This window comes from Rhipicephalus microplus, chromosome 9, assembly GCF_043290135.1.
Source record: "Rhipicephalus microplus isolate Deutch F79 chromosome 9, USDA_Rmic, whole genome shotgun sequence".
Taxonomy (NCBI): domain Eukaryota; kingdom Metazoa; phylum Arthropoda; class Arachnida; order Ixodida; family Ixodidae; genus Rhipicephalus; species Rhipicephalus microplus.
This window is the reverse complement of record NC_134708.1, coordinates 94,445,432-94,464,057: the sequence shown is the minus strand read 5'-3', so window position 1 is coordinate 94,464,057 and position 18,626 is coordinate 94,445,432. Positions and strand designations below refer to the sequence as shown.

Here is an 18,626-nt window from a genome sequence, read left to right as displayed (position 1 = left end):
ATGTTTGCAGGACACCACGACGGTAGACGGCGAGCACGAGCCCAAACTTTGCACGACGACTGTGCCTCGTGGCGCTATGTGGCCTACATGGGCGTGGCCCGCTACCCCTCTCCAACAAGAACGTACGCATTTAGCCTAATAACTACTCGCACCCGCCTCAACACCGAAGCAATCTTGCGAGTAGCAGGCGCTCTCCGTGCCTTCCGCCTCGCCAAAGCTGAGGAAGCGGCCATTGCTCTCGCGGTGTCCTCCGGGTTCACTACGACCCTCGGTGACTCGAAAACCGCTATCTCCAGTTCGCTCGCGGCACCGTTGCTTCCGATACCTTGTGGCTGCTTGAGTCCCTCGCCTTCCATGTCTTTTATCTGGGTCCCGGCGCACGCAGGAAACCCGGGGAACGAGGCCGCCCAACGACAAGCTCGAGAATTCGTCAACCGAGTGGTAGGCCCCACCATGAACCCAGAGAACTACGTCGAGCCCTCATATCCTATCACGAAATCGCTCAGAACTATCGCTTCGAACATCGAACAAAATCGCCGCTGCATACAAAACTCACGAAACCACAATAAATCACATGGCGCCGACTCCAAACGAACTCGTTCCCGTGCCCACGAGTATACGCACACATTTATCCCGGTCTGTTCAGTCCGCATTGCTCAAAATGTGGCTCCGTCGCCTCCTTCTCTCATATACTATGGGACTGCAGCGAGAATCCACCCCCGCCTGATCTACTGACCACTCCCTCATCCGAGGCATGGGAACGAGTGCTCCGAGATACGAGCCTAGAAGTACAGCTCCGTGCTATTCAGTGAGCTGACGTCATTGCAAGCGCGCCCTGATCGCCATTCCTCTGTGAGTTTCATTTTGACTTAAATGGAGTTGTTTCTTTCTCTCTTTGTCTCACCTTTACCGGTGTATTATGATAAACCACCGATCGCGCGCCTATATTTCTCAGTCACAATCATCCGAAAGGGTGTTGTGAATTATGTAAACCCACTTGTTGTACACCCCTTAATATTTTTGACCGTGCTAGAGATGTATGTGCACAATGTTATATATATATATATATATATATATATATATATATATATATATATATATATATATATATATATATATATATATATATATATATATATATATATATATAGGCAGGCATGGTGGTTGAGTGGCCGTAGCGTTGCATATGGTCCAGTAGATCCTCCGTGAGCGGTCACAACGTGGTTTATTTCGACGTTTCGGCCTAGAGTCTGGCTTGAGGAAGGCCAGACTCTAGGCCGAAACGTCCAAATAAACCACGTTGTGACCGCTCACGGAGGATCTACTGGGCTATATATATATATATATATATATATATATATATATATATATATATATATATATATAAATATATATATATATATAGGGAAAGATGGAGTCCGACGCACGTTGGTTTTGCACGCTATATTCTGATTGACGTTTCGACTGGTGGACCAGCTGTTGACAAAGGCCAGCTGAAACGTCAGTCAGAATATACCGTGCAAAACGAACGTGCGTCGTACTCTATCTTTCCTTATTCTACCGTGGCCAGCGTTACTTCCTTGCTGCAAGTATATATATATATATATATATATATATATATATATATATATATATATATATATATATATATATATATATATATATATATATATATATATATATATATATATATATATATATATATATATAAGCATATTAGAGCATCAGTAAATATCGTATATCAATAGCTGCACTTAAGCTGCATGGAAAATTTCTCAATAAATGTTGATGTTCCAGCGTTCGTTTGCATTTCCGTTTCATTGGCCGACATTTACCTCGCTCTATACGACATTTGAAATACCCTGCTGCTTTGATTAGTCACAGGATTTCTGACAGGTTGAAAGACCTAACTGATTGGCTGACTTTTTGTGATTCCGACTAAAAATTGTTCCTGGCAGCCCGTCTTATTCATCGCTAACTGTCAATGAAACAATGGTCCAATTAATTATGTTGTCCTTTAACAAAATAAAAGATGATTACACTCTATTTCTAACAGGCCATCATGCACGCTTTCTTATTTGAAATACCACTGAGCTTTTTTTATCGCAGCAGCTGTTTCATTTACATAGAGATGCACATATTCTCAGACACTGAAATACTTCGCATCAATAATGAAGTCGCTAGTTTAAGCAATGATTTCTATTCAGATCTATCATTACGGATAAGCTGAAAGTGACAGAATGCAGAGAACGTACAAACATGGAACAAAGCACGTTTACACTGAATCGGATGAGCTCACTCTACTGCAATTGTTGAACATTCTTGACACGCTGCAGCACAATTTTGGGGCACAGCTGCAAAGCACAAGTGAACATGTCCAAGGGAACTCATCACTCTGCCGTCGCCTATTTTTTAGGAACGCTCGCGAGTCGTACATTGTACGTGTGAATGAACACGAACAACGCTAGTGCACTGTACCCGTACCGCAAAAAGAAGAAAGTGCAGTTCGCTAATAATGGCATTTTAATTGACCACCACTAACGTTCCGTTACAACACAGAAAGATCTGGCACATTCATATGCTCCCAGAACATTTACTGCATAAAAAAAAGCAACCTTCATTGACACTCCATCGGTAAAAAAAACATGTTGCCCAGGATCTTATCAGCGATTGCTGAGCGGTAGATTATTGTTTAAAAGAAGCTGATCGCGCAGCAGGGGCATGGCTAGGCATCATGCAGGAAGGAGGGATAGAAAAAAGAAAGAAGGGGGTTCGACCATTAATTATATACATATTTTTCTGTGGTTGCGTACGTGTGGATCAGAATAAGAAGCTTTTTTATTAAAGTTGATGAAATCCTGAATTAAAAGAAGCACAAATATGACTTTATTCACCACATACATGCTCTCAACTTTGCTATAAAAGTAAGAAAAAGCGCTCATTACAATTATAATTTATTCTTACCGTTGCACAGGTTTTTCCGCTCATTTTACTTCAAGTGCCAGCCAAATAATCTAGGCGCAAGTAAATTTAATCTAGCCACCACTATAATTAATCCAAGTACCAGCCATTTTAATACAAGTGCCACTGAAATGAGTTCAGCCACGAGTAGATTCAATCCAGTCGCCAGCCAAGGTAATCATGACTGAATCGCGACTCCAAACAGACCCAGAATTTTCAGGAACGTGTGGAGTGAATAGCTTTGGAATTAATTTAAGGGAAATACTATGAGGATACTTATTGCAGAAACAAGCGCCACTGGGTACCAACGTCCAGCGCCATGCCTGATTATGGGCCCAGTATGGCGCTGGTACCAGCGCCTCCCAGCGCAGGTACTGGGACGTTGAAGCGGCAGCGTCTCAGTACTCTTCACAAAATGGCTTCACAGGGGTAAAACGCAGAGTCTGAACTCATTACTTCTTGATCTCTACCCGAATACGCTACTAACTACGCCACGCCAGAACGTGCCTATGGGGTTGTAAAACAACTATTTATCCGAAGAACGCGCCATTCAACTTCATCTTCACAAGTCGCACAGTAAAGACTGACACGATATTCTTTTAAAAATAACAATTGCGTCTCAATTCGACTGTGACTAACGGCTTCCCGGCACCGAATGACGTGAAGGTATTCAGCAAGAGCGCAAAGTTTTTTGAAGCATCTACATCTTAACTTTCAAAAATCTCAAATTGACTGGAGTATTAGCCACAGATTGCCAGCTGTTGCTGCCAAGAGTTTTTTTTTTTCCTTTGATAGTCGGTTCGAGCATTTGCTACTGGTCGACAAGTACAGATGATTTACCTGTCTTGTTTGGTAGATATTCACGCACACGAGTGAATATTGAGTTCGTTTTATTATCGCACAAGCGACGATGTAGCAGTACACATCCGGCGTGCCATATAACATATTTGCAGTTATATCGATGCCTGCAACTAAGAAACCGCCAAAAAAAATGACTAATGCAATCCGCTGAAGAAGTATGCCAGTATGTTAGTTCAGTAACGCGTACAAAATACCAACTCACCATTGCGTATTCTTACGTACGAGTCAGAGAAGTACCGGCTCCTGCGCTGAGCCTACGTTGCTGAAAGCATGCCACATCGATCATCGCCTCTCCTTGCGCGGGCACCGCACTTGCGGATAAATGGTTGATTTAGGCTCAGGGATGTCTAAACTGTAGTTTATAGTCATTCGTACACTTTAGAATTGTGCCCTTTTAAAGTAAAACGCACCGGCAGCAGGTACCCCGACGCGGGCTTAGCGATATAGGCCTCACTGGGACGGGGCACTGGGTAGGTGAGTTGCGATGCTTGAAGTTTCTGCATTTGAGCTTAGCAATATTTTTAACTTTTATCTAAACTGCACCTGAAGTATGTGGAAGGTCAAACAATGTCATAAATGCATTTACGGAGTGGCGATGGCGAGCGACAGCCGTTTTTCTGGCCTCGACCTGCAGTATACAGCGGGCGTGCCAGTGTACAGATATATGCAGTTCAATCAAAACCCCCAATTAAAAAATACACCCATAGAAATACCAATGCAATCCGCTAAAAACGTATGCCAGAGAGTCATTTCACGGAGACTACTAAATTACCAATTGAAAATTGCGTGTTGTTACATATCAGTCGGAGAATTACCGGCTAAGTGTGGCCAGCAGTCACATATATACCAACGCGGCTGGCACGACAGGTTTATTGCTCGCTGGGCCGGGCACAGGGTAAGATCGCTCTGGACGCGTTGAGTTGGTATGGTTGAAGATTCTGCATTTGAGCTTCGGAACATTTCTAACTCCTACCTTAAGAAAGTAGAAGGACAAGCATGGCCAGACAAACATTTATGCGTTCTGGCGGAATCGAACGAAAACTTTTTTTCTTGCCTCCGCTGGGAAACCTTGCGAAGCGATCGAGAGAGCTCATTTACGTTTCGTGAAATTTGCGATGAAAACAATTTCCTGTTTCTGTTAGTGGTGGCGTGCAGCTCCAGGCTTACAAACACTGCAACTTGGCATTGTTACAGCAATACACGGATGATGCGTATATGGCCGGTGTACGCGGGGCATATGCGAAAAAGATGCATTATAGTTGTCGCGATACGTACTTGCGCCGCAAAAATTACGTATGCTCGGTATCTGTAAGAGTAGCATTTCTCCCTGCCATCGAATCAATCATTTTATAATCAACGACACTGGAACAAACCACGGAACACGCTACAATAACGTGCATGCTGCGGCTGCGCTGGTAGAAACAGTGCGTGCTCCAGTATTCACCAGCACTTGCCAGTTAAAATTCGAGCGCTTCCAGCGTTTCGCAGTGTGCACCAGCATCACAGCGGTTGAGCTAGCGCCCCTACCATTGCGACACAGCTTTTTCCCAGTGCGCCCAGCGAAGTGCCAGTGATTGCAAGCGTGTACCAGTGTCTCCAGCGTGCACCAGCGCCAAAAAACCTACTGGCATCACGCTGTTTTTGTAATAGGATTGTGGAGAATAAACAATGAATGAGTCACTAGTCACACACTGTGACTCACGCGACTTCACCACGCCCATCACCCACGCACGCACTATCCACACTTTCGACATGCATAACAAAGAAAATGCCGTCTACGCAGTATTAACTTGATACTTAATGCCCGATCAGGGCATTACCCTGGGCATTAGGTATGCGGTCAAACATGTATGTCGTCAGAGTGCGTTTCGTTCAATAGACGCAAAGTCTAATGCTTCAGGGCTAGCGGTGACGTATGTGCCTTCCCTAATAATTTCAGGAACCGATAAGCGTACGTCAGGCTGCCGGAGACTCCATAACTCAGTCGCCCGCCGTATGTCAAGATTGAAGCCAGGTGGTAACCTGTCCCAGTGTTTCGTCACAAAACCACAAAACGAAGCATGGCACCTCCACGCTGTGAAACGCGCTAAATAATGGGACGGAAGCCGTGGTAAATGCCAAATGTACACTCTCAGTGTCTCGACAATGATATACGTTGCGACCGGCTGTTCTTGCACGATAACAATGTTTTTGAGGTCTCCAGCTTAACAGGTATGCAAGTGTGCTGAACGAGAAGCTGGGTACGTGCTCGTTGGTAAAGCGACATACTGAAACTGCTAAGTGCGCACTGAGATGTTAAAGAACACTAACTTACACAGGGCTAAATCCTACTAACAATAATTGCGGAACAAAGACACAATATATGCATTCTTTGCCCATCTGCTCACGGCAAGTTATCTTTTCACCCACTTTTCTTTCTTCACATTCACAATACAATTGGGTCTAATAACTTCCCCTATACATTCCTTGGCTATATTGTCTCTTAGATTTCCTTATTATTGTGTCAAAACACGTAAAGACGAGCCCTTAACTATCCACTTCTTTCGCGTCGACTTCTTTTCTATATATACACATATATATATATATATATATATATATATATATATATATATATATATATATATGAAAGAATTGTATATGTAGGGGCTCGTTGTTCCGTGTTTTGACACAATAATAATGAGATCTAACAGATATATATATATATATATATATATATATATATATATATATATATATATATATATATGTGTGTGTGTGTGTGTGTGTGTGTGTGTGTGTGTGCGTGTGCGTGTGTGTGTGTGCTTCCTCCTTTGATTGTCTTCTATTTAATGCGCGTCTTTGCTTATTCATTACGCGTGTTCATTTGCCGACAGCTTGAAGCCACATTTGCTCAGAGCGTGGGGTGTTTCCTGTTTGTTTTGACTTGCCAACTTCGTATTTGAATCGTTTAAGTAGTAGCGACACAAAGCATAGGCAATGTGAAGAAGGAAATTTCATTTCAAAGGGCCTTTTCATATATCTATAGATATGTATACTATACGGTGAAAGACGTGGACTTCAGCGCCCAAGGCTGTATCAAGCCGAGATTGTCCATATTATTAATAGTGCAATTGTAAGGCATGCGGCTTTGCACTACAGTTCTTGCTTTTGATATGCTTCACTGCACGGCATTTGTTTGTGTGTTGAACTTAAACTTCATAAAACCAGTTCTTGATCTTTAATTGCAAATAAAGGCTTTTTTGTTGTACTTCATAACGAATGTCATGCATTTGAGTCCTGATTTCATGTCTAGGGCAGCAAATAGGATTTCACTCAGCACACTCAAAAAATGTCTTTAAATAGACAATTTGTTTTCTTTCTAAAGCCTGTGCAAGCTCTGTTTTTATCAAAATAATCATTTCATTTCATTCGTGGGATAACTGACTACGTCAAGGTCTATGTCACCACCAACTTTGTTGATGCTTTGTATTAAGATACAATTACATTTTATATGAGAGAGCAATAAATACTATGCCTAATATGCATCCTAAAAGCACTGCCCGAGTCAGTATTTTTGCAAAGTAACAGGAGCAACTAAGATAAGAACTCTGCCCCTGAAGGGTGTAGCGAAATGATTTGCGTCCAGGTGCTTTCATTGGGGCCTACTGGAAGGAGGTAGCTCTCAAATTATAGAACTTATCGCATCGCTATTAGGGTAAATTCTATAAAGACAACCCCACACTGTTTTTGTATTTCGGGTTTATTACGTCCCCTCCCCCATTTCTGTCACTTGGGTGCAATCTTGCTACCAAATTCTGACACCCTCTCTGTCATTTGCGTATCCTTTTTTTAATACTCCCCAGAAGTTGTTTATGCCCTAAGGGGGAAATTTGGAAATACCGCCATTTCGAGCTTGTAACATCCATTTCGTGGAGTATGGGTAGGAGTTGGAGAAAGAAGTATATACCTATATGTGTTTAAGCTGAATTACGGTGTGGCTTTATCCATTTTTGCCATTTTTGCCGATATGATGGACGAATAATATTGGCTGCATTTATCTTTGCAAACGTTGGTGAACGTCGGCATCCGATAATGATCTAATGCATATTTAGGTGAAGCAAAACGTCAAAGTCCAACGCAATCTCAATAGATAAACAAATGTTTGCCAACGTTGCCCCGAGTTTTTCCAAAGCCAGCGTGCCCACTGGGAACCAGGCTAGATCACAAAAGGAAATGCCCCATATACCACCCAGCCTTATTACTTTGCGCCCTTCAATGAGATTGCTGCAAAGTCTTGCTCACTGGGATCGAAATGGTAATTTCACGTCTCAGTAAAGTTACTATTTTCTAGTGTTACAACTTCAGATGTCACAAGGTGAATCAGCCTTCGAAGCTGGCCGTGTTTTAACCTATAAATCAAAGTAACCCAGGAAAAAACAAGAAACTGAAGCAACTAGCTACAAAAAAATTGGCGGATGCTACGTACAGTGAGAATCGATGATATGCGAACCACGAATGAGGAAAGTTAATGTCACTTTGAAATCAGCACAACATTACGAGGCAGACGTAAATCAAATCGTACAGGACTTCCGTGTCATGACTGTCATGTTTGGATGTCTCATTTACTTTCCTCGTCTATTCACGTCACGTAATACCGAATTTAGTATATCGGAAACTAGCGAAATGGCTGCGAGTACGCTTTGAGCGTAGCATGTAGTCATGTTTCACATGGCATGCAAAATATGATTATCATGTTTGGACGTGTTCTTTATCTTCGCTGTCTGTTCACATCATGTGATGATAAACTGAGGAGCTTACGTGGCTCGAACAAAACACAGGTGTTTCCGAGAGCCTAAGTTGTGAGATTTTGTTACAAACTGATAATGGATGTGAGCTCAACTCATAAAACAGCGAAAAAGCTTTACAATCACCTTGACTAGAGATTGAAAATAACGGTTGTCAGAGTTTAACGTCCTAAAACCACCATATAAATATGAAAGACGCCGTAGTGGAGGGCTGCTGAAATTTTGAGTAGCTGGGGTTCTCTAACATGTACCCAAATCTAAGCACACTGAGCCTGAAGCATTTTTGCCTCCATCAAAAATGGGGAATCGGCTGCCGGGATTTCAGCCCGCCACCTGCGGTTCAGCAGCCTAGTGTCTTAGCCCCTAGACCATCGCAGCGGGTGTAGGCTAGAGATTCATGCAAGCTACTTTCTGTTGAATTGTATGTAGCTGTGCTGAGCTAATGTCAGAATCACACGTATCCAAAACTAAGGATCCATCATTTTTATGGTAAACGTGATTTTCATTTTTGAAGTGATGTCATTTTTTATGGCATACATCAAGGCATTCATCTTTTTGCAAATGGGCGTCATGAATGAGAGACGTTTGTTTGGGAACATGATTAGTCCTAAATATGCGAATATTGATCGACGTTACCAAAAGAAGGCAATAAAAAATATTGAATAGAACGCTTATGCAAATATACTTTACGTCAGACAATAAAGACTGTAGGTTGAACTTCTCGTTGTTTTTAAGTTGTCATCGACTGCTGTACATTGTGATATCTATTTTCACGACGTGAGAAATAATTGAGAGTACGTACAGTCCGTGAGAGACTCGACTTTAAAAACACCGCAAGCATGGTCAACTGTCATGAAGAGTAATCTTTCAACTCGTTGGAATGTGCCTAAAAAACGAAGCAAGGGAGATGATTAAAGTTTATACCACCTTTCTTGCAGAAATGTACAAAGAACAAATCACATAAGAAATTGTATTGATCTACCACCATTTGTCAAACTTGTAAATGTCTACAAGACCTTACAACATAAGAAGAAGAGACACATGGCATACAGCATTTTCGCAAATTAACTATGATATTGAATATCTTACAAAACATTTTGAGTTGCCTCACATCAAAGGCATTGCGTTTCGTATGTTTACAAACAAGCAGTAAAAAGAATATTTAGGTTGAAATCTTAGACAGCTTATTTTAAAGAGATCATAAAATCTTGAATTCATTTTCTGTGTGTAGTATTTAAAATGTATCAGTATCAACTTGACAATTCATGTTGTATTTGATTAGACGTATATTTTAGCCTTTTTAAATGTACATGCATATGGACATGTTTTATGTATTTTTGTTTTAGTTACGTATAAAACTTCTACCAAGTATTCTTTTTGTTTTTTCTTACGTATAAGTTTGCTAATTTTCATTCTTTCTCGCTTTTTACTCTCATAAGTATACCCTGTTTTTATCTGTTTAGAACCACATAATCTGGGGCTGCCCGGACGATCGATTTGCCGTTCCCTGACCTCTTCCAGCCACACCCTACCTTGAAACATTGCGAGGCTCTTTGCAGCACCCACTGGGACATCCAAACACAGATCCTGGAACGAGCGCAAGCCGTGATCGTGAAGCAAGGCCTGGCAGCCTAGTTGGCTTAGCCTCAATTGATTCCTCACCTTTTCGATGAATAAAAGCTGTCACTCTCTCACTTTTGTTTTTTGCTGATTTTGGCATGGTCTCGACGGTTACAATTTGCTGCAAAATATTTTTATGTTTTGGTTGCTAGTATGTTGCTTGCTTGTATTTTTTATACGACCACGTGTCTGCGGCAAAACTGTTCGGGATCGTACGCCCATACTGTATAGTGATGAAAAACTGCTGCTTAGCCACTTTCCTTTCTTGTCATGAGTCTTATTTTTACTTTTTATTCTAAGTTTTGTTGTTTTGTGTCGACCATTGTCATTGTATGAAAACATTTCTTCAATGCAACTGCAACAATGTGCTTTAATGCTTATTAGGACCAAGGCGGCTTGCTCTTAGTTTCTTCCGAGCAGACACATTACGTGTTCAGAAAAGCGAGCTAAAAGGTAGTAATGTTTTAGATCATTTTCCAGTACGACGTTTGAGGGCGCGGCCATGTGCTCGGCAGACAAGTTGTGTACTGAAACCATGGACCCTTCGTTCATAGATTTTTTTAGAGCTGCAATAATGAGGTGCATTTAGGTTATACAAACAGATTATGTCCTCACGCATTGCTTAGAGAAAAACTTCAAGAACCGCTCTTTTGGTAGACGTTTACTCGGTATGAGTTATATCAGAGCAGAGATACGGGCCTATGCTAAAAGCACTGAAAACGAATCCCGGCAACGCGTGTCCAAGAGCATTTCCTCAGATATACGACAACGTTCATAAAATAAAGCGAAGGTGCATGCGATGTTAGGTAATTCCGGTAGCCGCCTACATGACTTACACGAGGAGGCGTGTCACACTCAACACATTATTGGCTTGCACTGGAGACCACGTGCCGACCTTCAGACAGTACTGGATAACGGTTGGTAGTTGAGGCAAAAGTGTGTTGCCTGTCATATTGTGTAGCCGAATAATGACTGCTGCTTAATTACGCTGCCAAGTAGCACATAACAATCGATGCGTTCTAACTGCTAAATACTGCCTCGTACTTTCGCAAGTAGTGCATTCTGTTGGCTAATAGAGGCTAACGCTCCTACGTTTTTGCTTGAAGTCCGCCACAGAAGCTAACGCTTGCTGTTGATGTTTTCCTAAAGATTGTGCGTAATTTTATTTGGCTGCTGGTTCCTCTCGACCATTAGAAGCGATAGTTAAGTATTTGTTGTTAATAGTGCTCATAAATTTCTGACACTCTTCCATTCGTACTGTGTGGCTCTGGTTGACGTCGCTGAACTTTGCCAATGAACACCTCAGGATATGGACGAAAGAATGCTGTGCGTTCGAATATGCGATTCTGTCTGTCGTCGGTAAAAAATTCTTTGAGAACAACAGCGTCGTAGACGTGTCTTGTAGGTTCTCAGCAGACATCCACTGCACAGCGTGCTCGAACACGTTCCTCCGTCTCTTTACGCATGACTCTGAACCGTTTTATTGGGCACGTAAAGCTCAGTTTCTGCCACATACTGCTTAACATGTACTCATGAAGTGCGTGAAGTGTGGATAATTTGTTGCGACCTTTGCACAACATTTTTATTAAACTACCTATAAAATTACGAAACTCGCAGCAAGCGCCTTACGTGATCAAGCCCGTATTTGGTTATGCATGGTGAACATATTCAAGACTATCCGGGGTGTGCCTTTTTTTGCATTTCTATTCGCCTCTCCTCTTTCACATATTAGTTTATTTAAACACTTCTCGATACCTACAATGCTTAACAGACGACAATAAATAGGTGCACAATTCATTTTAAGCCAAAAGGGTCTCCCGGCAAAGGTATGTTCAGTTTTTACCCGCTTGAGGTGTGAGAACTAGCGAGCAAGACAGTGTGAAATTGCGGGGACTCAGAGGGCTATTAGGCCTCACGGTAGATTATTTTAGCAACACTAGAAGCATTAGGCGTCTTGAATAAGAAGCAATATGTTAGATGATGCGATGAAATATTAGGTTTCTTAAAGTTTTCCACATGTGTTTCTGTGAGACCTTGTTCACTGACTCATAAGTTTCTGATACGTGCATTGAAAAAAGTGATCTCATTGAAGCCCTTGTGCCCAGTAAAAAAAAATGTCCCCATAGTCTGATGTTTACATTGACTGCATAGGATTGTAACTTTTGGGTTAGGAATATGGTGGTTTTGGGACGTTAAACCCCAGAAATCAACTTTTGGGTTAGGAATGCGTGCTTGTTGGTCGTTTTGAAATTAATATTAATTCCAGAAAAAAAAGGTTCACGAAAAATGACTTGGAAGACTAGAAATAGCAGTGTGGGGCCATCCGCGAATGAAAGGTTGTTCAAAAATTTCTGCATCGTCCTATGCAGGACAAGGAATGAAGCTTTATATCGTAACATAGGGGAATTTTGGCACGTATTTGAAGATCCCTTCTTGAATGCGATTATAGTGTAAGTAACAGCGTGTTGGTATAATTGAAATCCTAAAAACATTGAATTTGTACATAATTTATCCACACCTTTGTGAAATATAGTCATCCGATCCGTGTGTACTGCATCAAGTATTCCAAGTGTTTGAAAGTCACACCTGCGAACAATACACGTGTGAGTCCAGCAGAAGGTAAGTAGCGGAAACAGAAAAACTTACCTTCTTCCTCTGAAGAATGTACATCTTTTGTATGAAATTGACAATGGTTTAATTTCCTCAATCATATCTAATTCGCACTTGAAGGAACCTCTGTTAGTTGTTTTGACAGTCCATACCGGCTCCATTTGGTTGTAGAACTGAAGTAGTATTAAATCAATATTTCAATGTATATCTGACACATGTTATGATTCTATTCAAAATATCAAGCAGTTCCCACCTACCTTGGAACCGACGTTATGGGAAGCATGTAGAGGAAAGATGACTGTATTAATTTGTTAATGAACAAGACGTCCTCATATTACGTTAAATATATGGACAGACGTTGCACGAATAGACAAAATTTCAACAATGGCAGATGTCCGCATAATCAACTGTTCGCACTTGCGCAACGATACAAACAGGAACACGAGTATTAGCAATACCTGAAGCAATAAGCTGATATCAAGCAGTGGTGCTCGCGTAGGTGGCGCCCCTAGACACTACTACATAAATCAACTTCAGTGAATGCCAGTAAATTAGAATACTGTGGACGTTATCCCGATGTGAGGGCTCTATGATAAGAGTACATATATGGTATTTACAAAATCGCATAGCCAGAACCGCAACCACAATTGACATCACACAAGCATTAAGGTTTATTTGAAAGCTAGTTCTAAGACCTGGCATGGCTATGTGGTAGACTACATGATTACCACGCAGAATTATGGAGTTGCATTTGTGCTAAAACTATGATATTTATTGTATGCGTTTGTTGAGTCAACGCTGCTGATGTCAGATTTTTCTTATTACAAATGCGTTAAAATTACTCATCTATGTTCACGTCGTTCCTAGAAAGGTAATAAGTATCAGATATATATATATATATATATATATATATATATATATATATATATATATGTATATTTATATATATATATATATATAGAGAGAGAGAGAGAGAGAGAGAGAGAGAGGAAAGGCAGGGAGGTTAACCAAGCTTGGCTCGGTTGGCTACCCTACACTTGGGGTGGGGGAAAAGGAGAATAATGGAACGGAAAGAGACAGAAAAGAAGAGGAGTAAGAATAAGAAGCATAAATAGTCAGCTTGAGACTACACAGCATGGCCTCGCACAGTTCTTTCATAAGCGGTCATGAAGTTTGGTGGTCCTTAAAAAGTACAAGAGTGCTTTCGTGGCTTTGCGCGTATGGGAAGCCGTCGGCCAAGGTCCCAGGTTCTTCTCTTCTGTAATCGGCCGTGAATCCAGCTGAAATAGCTTGGCTTCCATAATACGTCGTTCGGTCTGGTATGCTGGGCAATGACATAGAATGTGCTCTTGTGTTTTCTCGCAGGCGCAGGTGTTGCTTGCCGAAGTGCTCGCCATTCCAAGTAGAAGAGAGTACAAATTCGTAAATGCCACGCCCAACCTCATGCGACACAGTAAAGTTTCAGCGCATCGTGGGAGCCCGGATGGCAAACGAGGTTGCAAGTTTGGGTCGATCAAATACAGGTGTGTGTTGGAGAAACCCTGCGTATTCTATTGTAGGAGAGATATACAGCAAGCAAGTGATTGTAGTAGCCTTGCAGCGTCCGTTCTCAAGAGTGGTATGGGCGTGCGCTGGTCTTGGTCATGAGCCGATTGAGCAGCATCATCCGCGCGGTCATTGCCCACGATTCTGCAATGACTCGGCAGCCACTGAAATACAATATCGTGACTTCCTTGAGCGCTTCGTGGTAGTCGCGCCTAATCTGATATACTGATTGTTCCTGTAACGCGTGCTGCATAATAAACCGTAGGGACTGTAAGGCTGACCTGGAGTCGCAAATTAATTAAGTTGCTGCCGAAGACTGTACTTTACTGCACCTTGAAGTGCTGCGAGCTCTGCTGCTGTCGACGTCGTGGTGTGAGAAAACTTGTACTGAAGCAACACATTTTCAGATGGAACAACCACTGCTCCTGTAGAGCTGTTGGAATTAGTGGAGCCATCGGTGTAAACATGTATGCGGTCGAAGTACCTTTCGCCAACAGACGCAACGTCAATTGCTTCAGGGATAGCGTTGACATGCGTGCCTTCTTAACGATTCCAGGAACTGATAAGCGCACGTCAGGTTGACGAAGACTCCATAGCGCAGCTGCTGGATGCATCGCAAGTTTGAAGCCAGGCGGTAGTATGTCCTGATGTTTTGTCACAATACCGCAGTACGAAAAATGGGGCCTCCGAGCTGTCAAATACGCTAAATGATGTGACGGTAGCCGTGATAAATGCCGAATGTGCGCTCTCAGCGTCTCGACAATAATATGCGTTGCGGCCGGTTGTTCTTGTGCAATAAAAATAGTTGACACTGTCGATCAGCATCTTGAAAAGCCAAGGCATGTCCGAAGTGCTTGGGCTTGTACGGTTTGCAGTGCACGTATGCTAGTCTTGCACGTGTTGGACAGGACTCGAAGGCTGTACCGGAGAGTTCCGAGAAAGAGGGATGTGTTAAGCTGCAACATGGAGTGCACGGATCGGCCCCATGATTTTTCGGCGACGAACTTGAATACATTCTCAATGCCAATGAGCTTTTTCTTCAGGTATGTGAAATGCAGGCTCCAGGTTAGGTCACAATCTACGATGACACCTAAGAATCTGAGTGCTCTTTTATGGGATTGATCTGCCAACGATGCACAATGGGTAGAAAGATATCGGTTAGCGTGTAAACGCCACCGCTGCGCATTTTTCTGTGTCGATAGTCAAACCTTGCTGGCAAAGGTATGTCGATGTCATTGTTGCAACTTTTTGTAGTCTTGCGCGCACTTGAGGCCGTGTCACGCCAGACGCCCAAATGCAGATATCGTCATGTAGAGAGATATATAAGCCGTCTGTGGCAGCATTTCGGTGAGCCCCAAAAGAACCAGGTTGAAAAGAGTCGGACTCAATATACCGCCTTGTGGCACCCCACGACTTGTGAAATACTTATTCGTAGACCCATCTTCAGTTAGAACGAACATAGATCTCCTTGTGAGGTAGCTTTTTACCTATCGAAAGATAGGACCTCCAAGTTCAGCTGCTTCAAGAGCATTGAGAACAGCCTCATGGGTCACGTTGTCATAGGCACCCTTCACGTCTAAGAACAGAGCTACCGACAGCCGTTTCTGAGCTTTCTGATGCTGAACAGAGGTCGCTAAGTCAATAACGCTATCAATTGAAGACCGACCTCGGCGGAAACCAGCCATAGCATCAGGATAGATGCTACAATGTTCCAGGTACCATTCCATGCGTGTAAGCAGCATCCTCTCCATGACCTTGCCAACGCAACTTGCTAGTGCTATAGGCCGGTATGATGCCAAATGGAATGGAGACTTTCCGGCCTTCAGAAAAGGCACCAGGCGACTACACTTCCACTTATCAGGCACCATTCCATCATGCCGAGACTTATTGAATATGTCCAGCAGACAGCGCTGTGCCTTCGGGCCTAGGTGACGTAGGGCAGTATAAGTCACTCCATCCGGACCTGGGGACGATGAGCGTCTGCATGTGTTCAATGCCGCATGAAGTTCTTTCATGGTGAATGCAACCTCCATTTGCTGATCTCGTGCGACTGGAACATCCTGTCGCAACAGATCTATCGGTATAGAGATGTTGCCGGCGATCTTTGCACAAAATTCACCAGAAACATCAAGCTGTGAGCGACGTTGATGTAGCGCCAGAGCGGTGAAGGGATGACGCTGTTGCGGATGCGAGTGAATACCTCGACGAGTCCTCCATACGGGAGACAAGGGCTTTCGAGGGTTTAGCGAGTCACAAAATTTCTTCCACTGTTGTTCATGAAGTTTGTGCATTCGACGCTGGATTTTTTTCTGAATGCGTCTGGATTCTCCGAGGTCAGAGATAGATTTCGCTTGTCTGTATCGCATTTCGGAATGTCGGCGGAACGCTCGAAGTTGTTCCAACTCTTGGTCGATTGCCGTGCGTCTCGATTCTTTCGAACATATCTTCGTGGAAGTCTCCATTGCACAACTAATCACTTCTTCAATGAATTCCGGTGATTCGTGCATGCACTTGCTCTCCATTGATATCTGAAACTCTTCCCAATCAATAAGTCTTGAATGTCCAGGGGAAGCAGAATCATCCAGACCTCTGCCTGTCACGTACGTGGGGATATGGTCGCTGCCATGTGTTTCAATATTTGTAAACCATTGGACTTTCGTGACCATGCTATGCGACACTAATGTCAAGTCCAAGCAACTGCTGTAAGTTACTCCTCGGAGATAAGTAGGGCTGCCATAGGTAGATAGGTAATCAACTTTATTGATTCACGAAGGAATCATTTGAGGGGGGGTGTGGTTGGGGAAGTGGAATCAGGATGACGACGAGTCCTCGGGCTGCTCTAGGTGGCCGGACACTGCTGTGCTTCGGCAACCCTTCTGGCCCAGCTCACTGTCCGGAGCTGTAAACCCGGTTGCGAGCTGCGCAGAGCAGCCTCCCATCGCTCCTGGTGTTCTGACCCTTGCCACGGAGGCTTGGGTTTGTTTGAACAATTCAGAAATATGTGCTGGAAGTCGGCTCTGGTGCTAGGACATAAGTTGCAATGAGGCGAGGTTTCACCACGTGTAAAAAGAGAGAGAAGAAAATGAGTCGTTACTGTGGCCGTTTGAAGTCTGCGCCACAAAGCCTGGTCACTTCTGGAGAGAGATTTATGTGGCGGGGGATACGTTAGGCGGGAATTTCGGTAAAATAGCGTGATATCGTGATAGCTGAGGAGTCGATCCCTGGCACTTCGAACCGTAGGCAGGTCGCTGTGAGCCCGGTTGGCGAGTGCTCGGGCTTGGGTGTGAGCGGCCGTGTTGCCTGGGTGTCCATAGTGCGCAGGGACCCAGAGGAGGGTGATGAGGCGATCAGGCGGAAGAGATGATTCAAGAATTTTAGCAGCCGGAGAATGAATTCGGAAAGTGGCGAAATTACGAATTGCAGTTTTTGAATCAGAAAAAATATACTAAGCGGAGGAGTGAACAATGGCTAAAACAATTGCCGCCTCCTCTGCTTCCAGGGATTCTGTCGAATTTTGAAGGGACGCACTTGCGACCAGTTTTTGAAATCCATCTACGACGGCTACCACGAAAGCTCGATGATCTACATATTCGGCCGCGTCTACATAGACTGCGGGAGAATTAAGAGGGAAGCGCTTCTGAAGGGACTTGGCTCTGGCTTCCCGTCGCGCCCGATTATGTTCTGGGTGAGTATTTTTGGGGAGTGGCGAAATTAATAGGTTGCTGCTAACAGTGACGGGAACTGTGTGCGTGGCCGTAGTGTGACCAGGAACGTTGATTCCAAGTCGGTGCAGGAGTACCTGTCCTGTTTCTGAGAGTGATAGTCTTTGATATTGGCTGAAAAGATGCGCCTCTACAAGCTCTCCCAGAGTGTTGTGCACCCCAAGTTGAAGTAGTTTATCCGTGGCTGTTGATTTAGGGAGATGGAGCGCAGTTTTATAGGCATTACGAATGAGTCTGTTAAGTTGCTCGGTCTCCGTAAGTGAGAGATAGAGGTGGGGGATAGAATAGGTAATTCTGCATATGCAAAAGGCCTGTATGAGGCGGCGTGTGTCTGCTTCCCTCATGCCGCGATGACGATTAGATATGCGCTTAATGAGGGAAGCTGTATTTTGAACTGAGGTGCGGATCAACTTTATTGTGTCAGCGTTCTAGCCATTTACGGAAATGTTAAGGCCTAAAATATTCATTTTATTGACCCTGCGAATAGGGGTGTCATCAAGCATGACTTGAATGTGACAAGTAT

At 43.3% G+C, this 18,626-nt stretch overlaps 1 protein-coding gene and 1 long non-coding RNA gene across 4 annotated transcripts in view; one reads left to right on the top strand and one right to left on the bottom strand.

The window, feature by feature from the left end:
- LOC142772018 (uncharacterized) overlaps window positions 1-10,300 on the top strand; it is a 43,875-nt gene extending 33,575 nt beyond the window's left edge. For all 3 annotated transcript variants that reach the window (XR_012886240.1, XM_075874088.1, XM_075874087.1), the window contains one exon: window positions 10,070-10,300. Coding sequence is in view for 2 of the 3 variants with exons in the window: in XM_075874087.1 (XP_075730202.1) it covers window positions 10,070-10,143 (74 nt within the window). In the remaining variant the exon portion in view is untranslated. The remainder of the gene's footprint in view (window positions 1-10,069) is intronic.
- On the bottom strand, window positions 9,408-12,986 carry LOC142772019 (uncharacterized). Its single transcript, XR_012886241.1, has 3 exons — window positions 12,873-12,986; window positions 12,745-12,812; window positions 9,408-9,492 (listed from the first exon to the last, which is right to left on the bottom strand). It is a non-coding gene; the product is annotated as an uncharacterized LOC142772019 (long non-coding RNA).
- Between the last annotated feature and the right edge of the window lie 5,640 nt (window positions 12,987-18,626).